The sequence below is a fragment of the Aaosphaeria arxii genome (genome assembly GCF_010015735.1).
Source record: "Aaosphaeria arxii CBS 175.79 unplaced genomic scaffold BU24scaffold_8, whole genome shotgun sequence".
Taxonomy (NCBI): domain Eukaryota; kingdom Fungi; phylum Ascomycota; class Dothideomycetes; order Pleosporales; genus Aaosphaeria; species Aaosphaeria arxii.
The window spans coordinates 544,438-555,582 of record NW_022983481.1 but is presented as its reverse complement, the minus strand read 5'-3'; the positions used below and the strand labels follow the sequence as shown (position 1 = coordinate 555,582).

Sequence of the window (11,145 nt, the reverse complement as noted above, 5' to 3'; positions counted from 1 at the left end):
TTCCCTTCTTCCCTTCCCTTCCCTTCCCTCCCTTCCTTCCTTCCCTTCCTTCCTTCCTTGGGGGTTCCTTCCCTCCCAGTCCCTCCCATTGCCTCCCTCCCCTGTCCCCTTCCTTTCCTAATCCTTCCCTTACCCTTACCCTTCACCTTCCCCTCCCCCTTATGGTCTGTGCTTTCCGCCTAAAGGGTACACTGATACAGTAACAAGCTAGTAACCATTCCCAACCCCTCCTCTTCTACTCCAATTCGTGACTTGTTCACTACAGTAGGAGAAGGTACGTACCTAGGTAGTTAGTCTTGTACAGAGATGACTATTACCTCGTACATGATACATACAGACAGACATGGTTACGTGCATACTAGCTACATACACATACACACTACATGCTGCATCGTCGTATTCCCTTTGTCCTGTCCAATCCACGTCCGCCAATCCATCAATTAATTATTCTCGCTGCATCTGCATATTCAAAATTCCCACATCCCACCTCCAATCAGCTGACTGCCTGTCCGACTACCTGCCTCTTGCTATGTACTGCACTGCACTGCACTGCACTGGGTAGTGTTATCGCATCTTACTTGTAAGAGCACACACAGGCTACCATCCGTTCTGACAATGGAGTATCAGACATCAGACGCCGTACGCCAGCGGCCAGACATCACACATCGGGCGTGTAATGGAAAAGTCCGCAACTACGCTGTTCCCAAACCCCTCAAGCCAGCCGGTCTAATGATGCATCTACCTCGTAGTTCACTGTTGGACTTGGGCTACGGGCTAGTCAGTGTCGTAGATTTTATTTCGCTTCCCGTTCTCCTCCCTTCCTTCCTCTTCTCTTCTGGTTCCATTCTTTCCTTCTCTCCCTCTTCTTCGTCTCCTTCTTTCATCTCTCGACTGTTCTGGTGTATTCGCTACTGACTAGTTCCGTAACCCGTTCGCTTCGGAACTTCAGGGTCCCCGTCCGGCTGGCTACTAATCCGTATGTGGTTAGTCCTATTTACCACCATCACCACCACAGTCGTCACCACCACCATTCCAATCCATCCATTCTTCCTCCTCATCTTCTTCGTCATTATTTGTATCATGTATTCCATATTCCCTCTATTGTTCTTCTACCTTTCAACATCACGGCTAACATCAATTTCTTACCAGATCACCAGATCACAACCACTTACTCGTATCTAAACATCCTCATGACATCTATTCATTTCCCCTTGACTCAGTGCAGTAATTTGACTCCTCACACGGAGTCACACCCACAACACCATTCTCCAAAACTCATTCAGCCCCTATTGTTGTTGTTGATCTCTTACTCGTACATCACGGTACTATCGATCAATTATCGCTCATTCTTTGGTACCCTAATCTCGCCCATCTCCTGTTCGAGATGCGAGCGAACATCCGCCCAATCCATTGAATTCCACCAATTCATTGATTAATCTACCCTTAACTTCCGTACACTCCTTAGGCCTTGCCCATCTTCTGTATGATGAACATACACACGGGTGCATTCCTTTCCTATTCTTCATTTTAATTATAGCAACACTCCGACTCGTCTCCAACTACTCTTCCACTAACGACGCACCGTCCAATACTTACACAGAACACGTTCCTCACCATCGATTCTTCCTTTTCGTCGACGAAAATCCACCAACGCTAGAACCAATCCACGATAACGACACCCGATGCTTTTTTCTCCTCTCCACATCCCCTCCTCTTCTCTAGTACAAGTAAACACCCCTATCCAACTGGGCTACACTGGAGACTAGACGGTCGGGCAATTGAGCGCCATCCGACTACGGCTAGGTATTCCAGAAGAGGCGCGGAATCTTCGGCAGAATTGAGTTCCGTACAATTATATTCGGCGCTTCTTCTACAGTCTACGAGTTACAATTGCCCTTCGAACCGGTTCATTGGATACAACACCCCCACTCCACTCCGTCCCACGGTGCGCACTGCACACCCATTCCTACCATCTCTACACCGTAGCCTCCAATTCCTACCCAAAGACCCATTTCCTACAATACAATCCTACTCTTGTTTGCATTCTACTGTTCCCGTCCCTCCTCCACCCCCTTCCCTCTCGTTTCCCGCTCATGGTCGGTGCGGCGGTATTGCGTGACCATGTGCCGTCCCCGTACAATGGATACAATGGTTTAGTCGGCCGCCGTGTCAGTGCGGTTACGCAGTGCCTGACTAGGTAGATGGGCATGGGCTTCACGGGCTGGTTACCCACCAAACGGAAGACGACCACAGAACGCCATATTCGAAACAACCGCAATATCCCCGACTCGAGCAACAAGCAACGTGCCGGTACCTACTCCGTACAATGCAGCTACAACCAGCCACCGTGATGATAGATGATGATCTCAGGACCTAGGAGCTCGAAGGTTGGTTTCGATAATCGTCTGGCGTCCACATCTAGCAATCGAAAACGCCCAACCTACGGTAAGTACAGAGTAACGCAACCCATAAAGCTAACTAGATATTGTAACAACAAAAACAACGCATGTCCGCCGCCAGGGAACCCTCCCCTCTTCTTATCGGACCGGACTTTTCTCCTTCCAACGCCCCAAACTGTGCTATGCTGTGCGCGCCGCGCGCGTGGATTGAAGTCGATTCTGATTCGCCAATTCCACATTTCAATCAACAAACGACGGAACGTCCCCCCCCCAAAACCTAAAGCCAAAGCATCTCGAACGAACGTCGATCATTCCGCTAATTACCTACGACATTAGTCTTGTAACTTGCTCGTCCATCTGATCTGGTCTTGTGGTGGTACCGTGGTGGTCCATTCCGCGTAGACATCACATCCCACATCATTTATCTAGCTATCTATTTATCTGGGGATGCGTATGTCACGATATGAAAAAAAGCAAAAAAAAAATAGACGTCTGTCTAATTGATCTTCATACCAATCTTACCCCCAACACGCTAACCATACATATCAAAACCTCACACCCATCCAATCCTATCATAGCTATTAAAAAAAATAAAACAGAACCAAAGCAAACCAAAGAACCAGAGCACCCTCTAGTACACAATGAACAAGTAAAGAAATATTTAAAAAATATTAAAATATGAACTACTTCAAAATCTTAACCCCATAGATTGATTGATCACTACATCTCTCCGCCACCAGGCACCTGTCTTTGGTGTACAGGCCGAACATGACATAGCCAATTCACCCACCAACCCACCCTCTTCTCTGATCGAAAAGTCCAACAATCACATGTTCCTAGCGCGAGTTGATTAGTTTCCAAACCGTATGCAAATGCAACTCGACGTTCTCCGCGAGGGAGACTAGGGAAAGTAAGATATGTTTATCTGGGTAAATAAGAATATATATATTATGATTATAATTGATAAATACCACCACCACTATCTCCATGAATCAAGTCTACGTACTGTTTATTGCTAACCTCTACTTTCATTCCAAAAAAAACAATTGAATCAATTTGAATCGCTAGTCCTGCATAACCATGAACTAATAACTAGAAAGGTACTTCCACATCTACACAAAAGACAAAGCGTCCACGTACGCAGAAAAAGCACCCACAACGGGAACGACACGACGTAAGGAACCAATCAGTACCTCTTTGAAATTTTATTGATTTCTTCCTATGTAAATGTATCGGTGAGTTAATTATTGTAAAGCAAGTGAGAGCTGTAAATCAATCGAAGTGAATTATCAGATATTTTTCTTATACTTATACCTGTCATCAAGAACTTAAGAATAAAACCACCGAAATGGGACATATATGGCAAGGTTTCTTTATGCAGCTTTCAACCTAAGTAATCTTTCGGAGAACAGTGATAAATATAAAATCCAGGGGAGAGAATGGGTGGGGAAGAAATGAAGTGGTTGTATGATATCGTGATCGGGTTGGGAGTGAGGTCTATTATGACAGTTCAATTGACCCCATGCTGTTATTCCGTAGCAGGTTGTATTGTATAACTCACGACTATTCAGAATGTTTTGTGACTATGTTGATGGATTATTTCTATCGCCGTGCTAGCTATGATGCTCCCCACCGTTCTGGACCAAAGGCGTGGGTGTGTTGTGCAACGTGGGTAGGTCGTTCCTTTACCCAGTACTTCCCCAATAGAGGACAGGAGGGGGTGTTGTTGACTGCGGGCGAGAGGGCACACATGCTTGCCGTCCGTACAGCGTCTCTTTGGGAAAATACGCGAGATTACTTGCAGAGTGATGGCGATCCCACCTACTGTCGCCGATACTCTCCGCATTCCAATGCCAGATGCTCGAGCTTGAGAACGTCGACCCCACCTCCAGGCCCTGCACCATGGCACCGTACCTCGTAGTCATCATCGCTGTAGTCGTCATCTTCGTCATCTATTTCATATCATAATCGTTGAGTCTCCATGTTTTCTTTCGCTCGCGGCCCTTGGCTGGCTACCCCTCACTGCATCAGGTCTTCCTCCAGCGGCTCCTCGAACTGCATGTCCATGGCGTCTCCCCCGCCTCCACCTTGCGTCGCCTTCTTATTCACGCGCTTGATGTGCTCGATGTACTCCTTGGTCAAGCTCAGCCTGTAGTCCGCGCTCTTGACCTGCTCGGCGAGCAGATTCGTGCGCTCCGTTTGCGCGAGGAGGGCCTGCAGCTGCTGCTTCTCTGTCTTCGCGAGGGGCCCTTTGGTCGGGTCTGGGTAGAATCGGAGGACGACGCCTAGCTCGGGTCGGTTTGTCTGCTCGAGGCTGGCGTTTAGGTCGCCGTTTGCGATGAGGCCTTCCAGGTACGTCGTTAGGTTTTGCACGGTGCCGTCCAGCGCGGCGGCTATCTTCGACACGGGAATGGCGGAGAAGGTCCGCGACAGTCGAGCGACGTAGAAGCGATATTGGTTCTCTGCAAGCTGGTTCACGAGGCCGAGGTTGCCGTCCTGTGGAGTTGAATGTGTAAGCGCTTTGGGGTTTCCATGAAACATGTTTCATACATGTTTCTTCCGATGGGGGAGTGGGGAAAACTTACCTCCGCCCAGGTGTCTCTGCCCGCGTTGATTTGTGCGCGCAGTTTGGGCAGGTTGCTCAGGTCGGCGAATGCATCTGCGAGCGCGTCGTAGGCTTTAGATGCGGCCTTGATGCCCTTGAATGCGCTCGTGTTGGTGGTGCGAGGGAGCGGTTTGGCCTGGTTGCATTAGAACTCATGAAGAGAGGCGCGTAGGCAATCAATCACTTACAGTACCATGCACCAAGCAAGTGACTAGGACCCACTTCTTGTATGCTTCGAGCATCAATCCATTGCCCACACCGGTTACTACTGGCGTAACCAAGATATGCTCTAGTAGGCGCATGGCCTTCGCCCATTGCCGCTGTCCTATGTATGCGTGTGATCCCAAAAGATAGTATTCCTGCAAATCAGGGAGTGAAATCTTATCACTATGTCCCGACTTTGCGTGAATGAACTCTCCGCTATTCGTGAGCTTGTCTGACGCTGGCACGGAGAACTCCAGGGATTCCCGCACGACCTGAGGAATGCTGCCTGGCAGGCTGTGGATGTAGTTATCAAGGATCGGGTTCGCCGCGGCGTACGATCTCGTCTCAACGCATATCCGTATGAATTGCAGGTGCACCGATGTGAATGTGCCGGAAGTCGGATCAAGTCGCAGCATCCCGGACCGTATTGGCGATATCGCAAGAGCAGGCTGCCGAAATCAGTATACCGGCCCAGATCTCATTTATTCAAGCATTCCGTTCCTAACTTACTGTGCCTGTGAACCTCGCCACTTGCTCAATGTAAGTACACAGCTTCCTCCACTCTGCACCCACGTATCGCAGTTGTATCGGATCCGCATTCTCGAGGAAATTTACCGCTTTGTTCCATAGTGCTCCTCCGGGCTTCAGTTGGTCGGAGACGTGTTTTGGCGACTGGAAGGTGCCCCCCGCGGCGGCAATGCGATATTGGAGGGGGAAGATGTAGGCTATCGTGTTCACCGCGGGATTGCATATCTACATGGCCGTCAGATTACATTCCTAGGTGGCAAATGAGTCGATCTCACCTCCAATATATCCTGTGATGTGTCGGCTCCCCTTGCGAAATGCTGTGGAGATAGGTTTGCGATGTCGTGAGCGAAGCGGCGAGCTTGAATGTCGTATTCGCGCTTGGACTTGAACTCTGGTGAATCCGGCTGAAATGATAAAAGAAGGCTTATGACTTCGCCCGACATCTTGTGAAATGTGAAAGAACTACCGTGCACAGGTCGAGAGAGACGGAAGCTTGTTGTGAGGACAAGGCGCGTGTGGGGTAGAGAAGCTGCTTTCTGGGCTGCTGGATGGAATGGTAGGCGGCAGGGAGGGCAATTTGTCTTTTGGTACCTCGAATCCTCCAAGACAAGAAGACGAACCAGCAAGGAAAGGAAACCAAGGGGTATCTTCTATCAGATTGAACGAACTGGTGCGCAACTGGATGGGGAATTGAAAGGCGAAGCTCGATGCAATAGCTTAGGCTGCCGTTCCATATCGCACAGACCCTTTCCGGCCCCGCCACTAAATTCATCTGTGGCTCATGAGGTCATTCGAAGCCGACCAATCAGATGCCGCCATCATATCCAATTGCTATCTTGTAGTAGTTGGAAGGCCAGAGGGAAGGCCTAAGTATGTTAATAATCATTGCGTTGAATCTCATCAAATTGATCGAAGAGTTGGATACTAAGAAGGGGTATTTGAGAGAAACGGAACTGAAAAGAACGATCCTAAACTCCATCATCAATCGACCAAGGTAGCAATGCCCATCTAGGTTGAACTCCAAGCAATGCAACCCTTCCCAGCGCCAGAGACCTATATCAACAACGAAGTACAATATCATCTACCGTCGCTTGACTGATTCCTCCATCCTTCTCACCAATGCTTTTAGGCCCACGCCCTTTTCGCAATTCTCCTCTAAGTACGCCTCCATCTTCTCCCTCACAGACTTCATACCCTTTGTCACAGGAAGTTTTCGGCCTTCTTCTGGTTCAAGGTGCATCAATGGGTTGAGGAGTAAGTCGAGGACTTCGTTCCAGATGTCCGTCTGCCAGTATCTCTTCAGGCTTTCTCGGATGCGATAGGTCTTGGTCGCCCCGGCCCCGAGTGCAGCACCTCGTTCCGCCACAGTCGAGATGTATTTGCCGAAGAGCAGGTTGTGAACGATACCAGCAAGACCATGGTAGTCGATCTGGTACGTCCACGGACGAAGTTCTCGCATCTCCGCGCAGTCTGCCTCCGTTGTCTTCCAGTCGGCGATGAATTGCACGTCGGGCTTGAAGACCTTCATGTCGATGCCACGGCCGAAATCGATCAGACACACGCCCTTCTCTGCCCAACCATTCCTTCCATCGCGGTGGTACTGTGCAGCCCATTCGTCAGATGGAAGCGAGTTGAAGCGTACTAGTATGTTGTCGGATTTGAGATCTCCATGTATCACCCCCTTAGAATGAAGCGACTCCACCGTCCTGAATAACTCGATGGTGAAGAACATGGCCAGTTGCTCGTCCATGACTCCATTATCGGCACGAGCAATATTGACCAGGTCGAGCAAGGTACCTTGGTCTCGGAATTCCTCCACCAGATAACACTCATCCTTGAACATGTGCATCTCATAAGCATGCACAACCGAGTGAGCTGCACGGGAGACGCCTAGTCTCCTCTTAGCTTGTCGCATGATGTAAAATTCCCAGGGCGATGGTGGCTCTTCCATCTTGATAGCCTCAAGCGAGTTGCGTTTCAGACCGAACTCACCCTTGCCCATCTGAACAGGCTTGTCCTCGTCGTCATCTTCAATTGGCTCACTTTCAGCCAGGTATACTGGGGCGAAGGCTCCCTTTCCGAGCTCACGCTTGATAGTGTACATCCTGTCAGAGCCATCGAGCTTGAGAACGGGTGGCAATGATAAGTTGGTGGCAGTCTTGTCATTGGCATTCTTGCTGATTTTCGAGATCGCCTTTGTATACTTGCGAATCTCTCCACCCTTGCCACAAATTGAATTACCATCGCCGAAGTATCCTTCATAAGTTAAGAGCGGAGGCTGAATCTGACTGAGAATAACTTCGCGGATGGCCTCATCGACAGGGTTGCATTGCGTGTCCTTGATGATTGGCCCCTTCGGTTTTGTGTCGAGTGGCGTGGGCGGCACTACTGGCTCTGGCTTCTTCGCCTCTCGCAAGGCGAGTTGTGTGACTTTGCCTGGAATCTCGATGTCTTTGTCCAAGTCGTGGAATGGCGAGCTCCATGGCTCACCGTCCTCAAGGATGGCTGGGGTTCCTTTTGACCGTGAAGGAGTTTTGGTGGCATAGTACTCTTTGTGGACGGTTCCTACGGCGATCGATGATTCCGTCTTTTCGACAATGGGCGTCATGAATGGTAGGCGGTTGTTAGCAGCCTGTGCAGGGTCACGATACGGGCGAGTCGGGATATCGTAGCCTTCTAGGGGTGGTGGGGCAAAGCTTGTAGGCAGCGATCCAGGCGAACCAGGAGACGTAGGCGTTGCAATATCGGAATTGGCATCCTTCTCCTCACCCGGTAAAGGAATCTCATCAAAAGAATCCTCTTCAGACTGGACAGAGTCGTTATCCTCGTCATCATCCTCGTCCTCGTCTCCCTGCCGATGCTCCTTGGGGACATGCTTGCTTTCTGTGAATTCAGACCATTCCGAAACACTTTTCACATCAGTCATGTCTGCTTGGCTCTCGTCGTCGGAATCATCATCTTCGTCCTCGTCGACTGTTGTCCGCAGTGTGAAATCCGCTGCTGTCGTGTCGTCGCCAAACTCACTGGTGGCGCCCGATAAGTGACCGGTGCCAGTACTGTCTCCAGCACTCGTATACCCATCTTCATCGTCGTCATCGTCGTCATCTTCACTGCTATCTTCTTCGCTCTCAACTTCTTCTGCAGCTTCCGCTGGATTTTTCAATGGCTGATTGAAGATCTCGTAGATGTCGTCCATTGCCTCCTTGGTGTGTAGAGTCATTGTTGCTTCTTTTCCACCTTTCCTGCGTTTGACCTTCTTGCCAGTAGGGGAATCAAGATTCGTTTGGACTAGATTAATTAGTATAGGGTGGGCGGATACAGGGGTAGGAATAAAATACTTGTCTGAGTCTCGCCACGAATCTCTCGCACTTCCATCACTTTGATCTTTCTCGTCCTGTTGGCGCGCTCCTCTCGTCGCGCCCTCCTGGCAGCCTTGGCCTTGTCTAGTTCAGCTTGAGATGGTGGTGTGTTTTCATCATTCTCTGCATTGTCATCTATACTACCTTTGAGAGGAACCGTTTTAGGTTGGGCAGACTTGTCTGCCAAAACTTTGGGGGCTAGCGGAGTTGGCTTTTCCTTTGCCTGCCTTGCTGCTTCGGCCTCTGCAGATTCTTGTCTCCGCTGCTGCTCTTTTCTACGTCGAATTGCATTCCAGTCACGATCTAACAACCCTCGGTGCTCCGCCCGAAGCTCTTCGAAACAGAGCTCCACCGATAGGTCATCAGGGTCAGGATAGAGCGTAGTCAGATCAATAGAGATGACCTCGAGCTTTCCAGTTTTAGGGTTCACAGTTTGCTGGAATTCACGGAAGGGATGTGGTTTGGACTTTTCATTTGGAGAGCTCGATAAGTTCTGAATATACATGATAGGCAAGCGCCCAACCAATTAGTCCTGTGATCGTAAATAAAAGAAGGGGAACGGGATGTGCGGAACTAACTCACCTCATCCTTGAAAATCATCATCTTCTGAACACCGGTGTTCTTCTTTCCGACCTTGAGAGTCTCGCCAGCCCATGGCCGAGCCTCTGTGGTGTTCTCCTTCTTTCGATCTGCCAACGATCCGATGCTATCCCAACCCTTTGAGCTCCCACTAGAACCAGGTTTCGGTGGTTGCTCTGCATCAGAGAAAATGGCCAACTTTTGCTTCCCTGGCTTCGCGGTGCCACCTCCCATCCGCGTTCGGTGTTGTGCTTGAGGATCGAGGCTCAAGGGGGAAGCATGCGAGAAAGGATCGATTTTAGCTGCAAGTGCCGGTCGAACTGCGGGAAGCGCGGGACTCGTTGGCTCAGCAGCTCCTTGTGGTCTGCTTTCGAATCGATGTTGAAATTCGCCATATTTTCGAATAAGTCTCTCAGTTGGGCGCGCCTCGCGCTCGATTCCCATTGCATAGACCTCCTCCGCCTGTGTCCACCGTCCCGCGGTCTCTAGCCAAGCTGCAAATTCTTCGTAGAAGAGTGCAAGCCCATCGCCGATACCGTGTTGTGTAAGGTATGCAAAGGCCTCGCGAGGGGCATCAGAAAATAGGCGAATGTAGTGGAGCCACAGTTTAAGGTAGCGGGGATCATTCTTGTAATGTGTCGATGATTGGAAGGCTTTTGTCGCTCGCTCGAGCAGCGGGCAGAGTTGCGATTGTGGTGTGTTTTGCGCAGAAGGGTACGCGTCTAATGTCCACTTTACGTAGCGATCGTAAACATCCAAAGGATCGTCCGACTCATCGATATTCTGCAGTTCCTTCTCGAACTCCTGACGAGCCGCGCTGTTTGAATCGTGCAATTGCGACGGCGATGGTGCTTGGCCCGAAGCGGATGAGAGGGGTGGCGTATAAAGCTGTGCGAGTGCCTTTGCAGAGCGGCCACTCGGGAGAGATTGGATGTTCTCCTTTTGGTTTTCGATGATTTCGAAGTCGATTAGGTCCTCGGAACCCATGGTGGTGGTCGAGGGAGGGTATCACAAAAAGTAAAGAAGAAAGAAGCCGGACCCAAGATACAAATAAAATAAGGTTCCTCTTACCTGGGCGTCGAAGTCGTGGTGTGTGTTATGTTATGGGAGTTGAAGTTGTGCGCTGGCGGGGTGTTGTTTCTATGGAGTCTACACACAGACCCGATTCGGAAATAAACGCCCGTGCGCCACCCGTTGCTACAGTAACCTTTCCGACGCCTGAGGGCTGTTCAATCCTCCTATCGATTATACTTGTAGTGTATGCATCATAGATTGCACGAGCTCGAATATTCATGAATCTCATATGCTTAGAGCACGTGCTGAAATCTTGCCTGGCTTCTGGCCATCATTACTTGATCAAAAGAAGGTTCTCTCATACGATTGACAGCTCCATCATAAAGGTTTTACACACTTCTCAGAAGCACATCTTCAAATTCAAGAATTTATGGTATCAAGAGACTTTTGAATTAAC

At 49.7% G+C, this 11,145-nt stretch overlaps 2 protein-coding genes across 2 annotated transcripts; both read right to left on the bottom strand.

Annotated features, from left to right (window-relative positions):
* Positions 1–4,418: 4,418 nt before the first annotated feature.
* On the bottom strand, positions 4,419–6,179 carry BU24DRAFT_412563 (uncharacterized protein; the record flags this gene model as incomplete). Its single annotated transcript, XM_033526120.1, has 5 exons — positions 4,419–4,895; positions 4,985–5,140; positions 5,193–5,657; positions 5,719–5,961; positions 6,012–6,179. 5 exons carry the CDS (start codon positions 6,177–6,179, stop codon positions 4,419–4,421), a joined length of 1,509 nt encoding a protein of 502 aa, XP_033380367.1.
* Positions 6,180–6,637: 458 nt separating this feature from the next.
* Positions 6,638–10,796, bottom strand: BU24DRAFT_425844 (uncharacterized protein). The gene is made up of 3 exons (XM_033528836.1): positions 9,678–10,796; positions 9,075–9,588; positions 6,638–9,024 (listed from the first exon to the last, which is right to left on the bottom strand). The coding sequence occupies exons 1-3, from the start codon at positions 10,659–10,661 to the stop codon at positions 6,818–6,820; spliced, it is 3,705 nt and encodes a 1,234-aa protein (XP_033380366.1). The 5' UTR covers positions 10,662–10,796; the 3' UTR covers positions 6,638–6,817.
* Between the last annotated feature and the right edge of the window lie 349 nt (positions 10,797–11,145).

What these genes read in the sequence shown, in the direction of transcription:
- BU24DRAFT_425844 (XM_033528836.1), bottom strand. Translation starts at nt 10,661, where the DNA reads ATGGGTTCCGAGGACCTAATCGACTTCGAAATCATCGAAAACCAAAAG. An exon ending in TGATGATTTTCAAGGATGAG is followed by an intron (nt 9,589 to 9,677) that starts GTGAGTTAGTTC and finishes ATGTATATTCAG; the next exon opens with AACTTATCGAGCTCTCCAAA. An exon ending in TCGTGGCGAGACTCAGACAA is followed by an intron (nt 9,025 to 9,074) that starts GTATTTTATTCC and finishes TAATTAATCTAG; the next exon opens with TCCAAACGAATCTTGATTCC.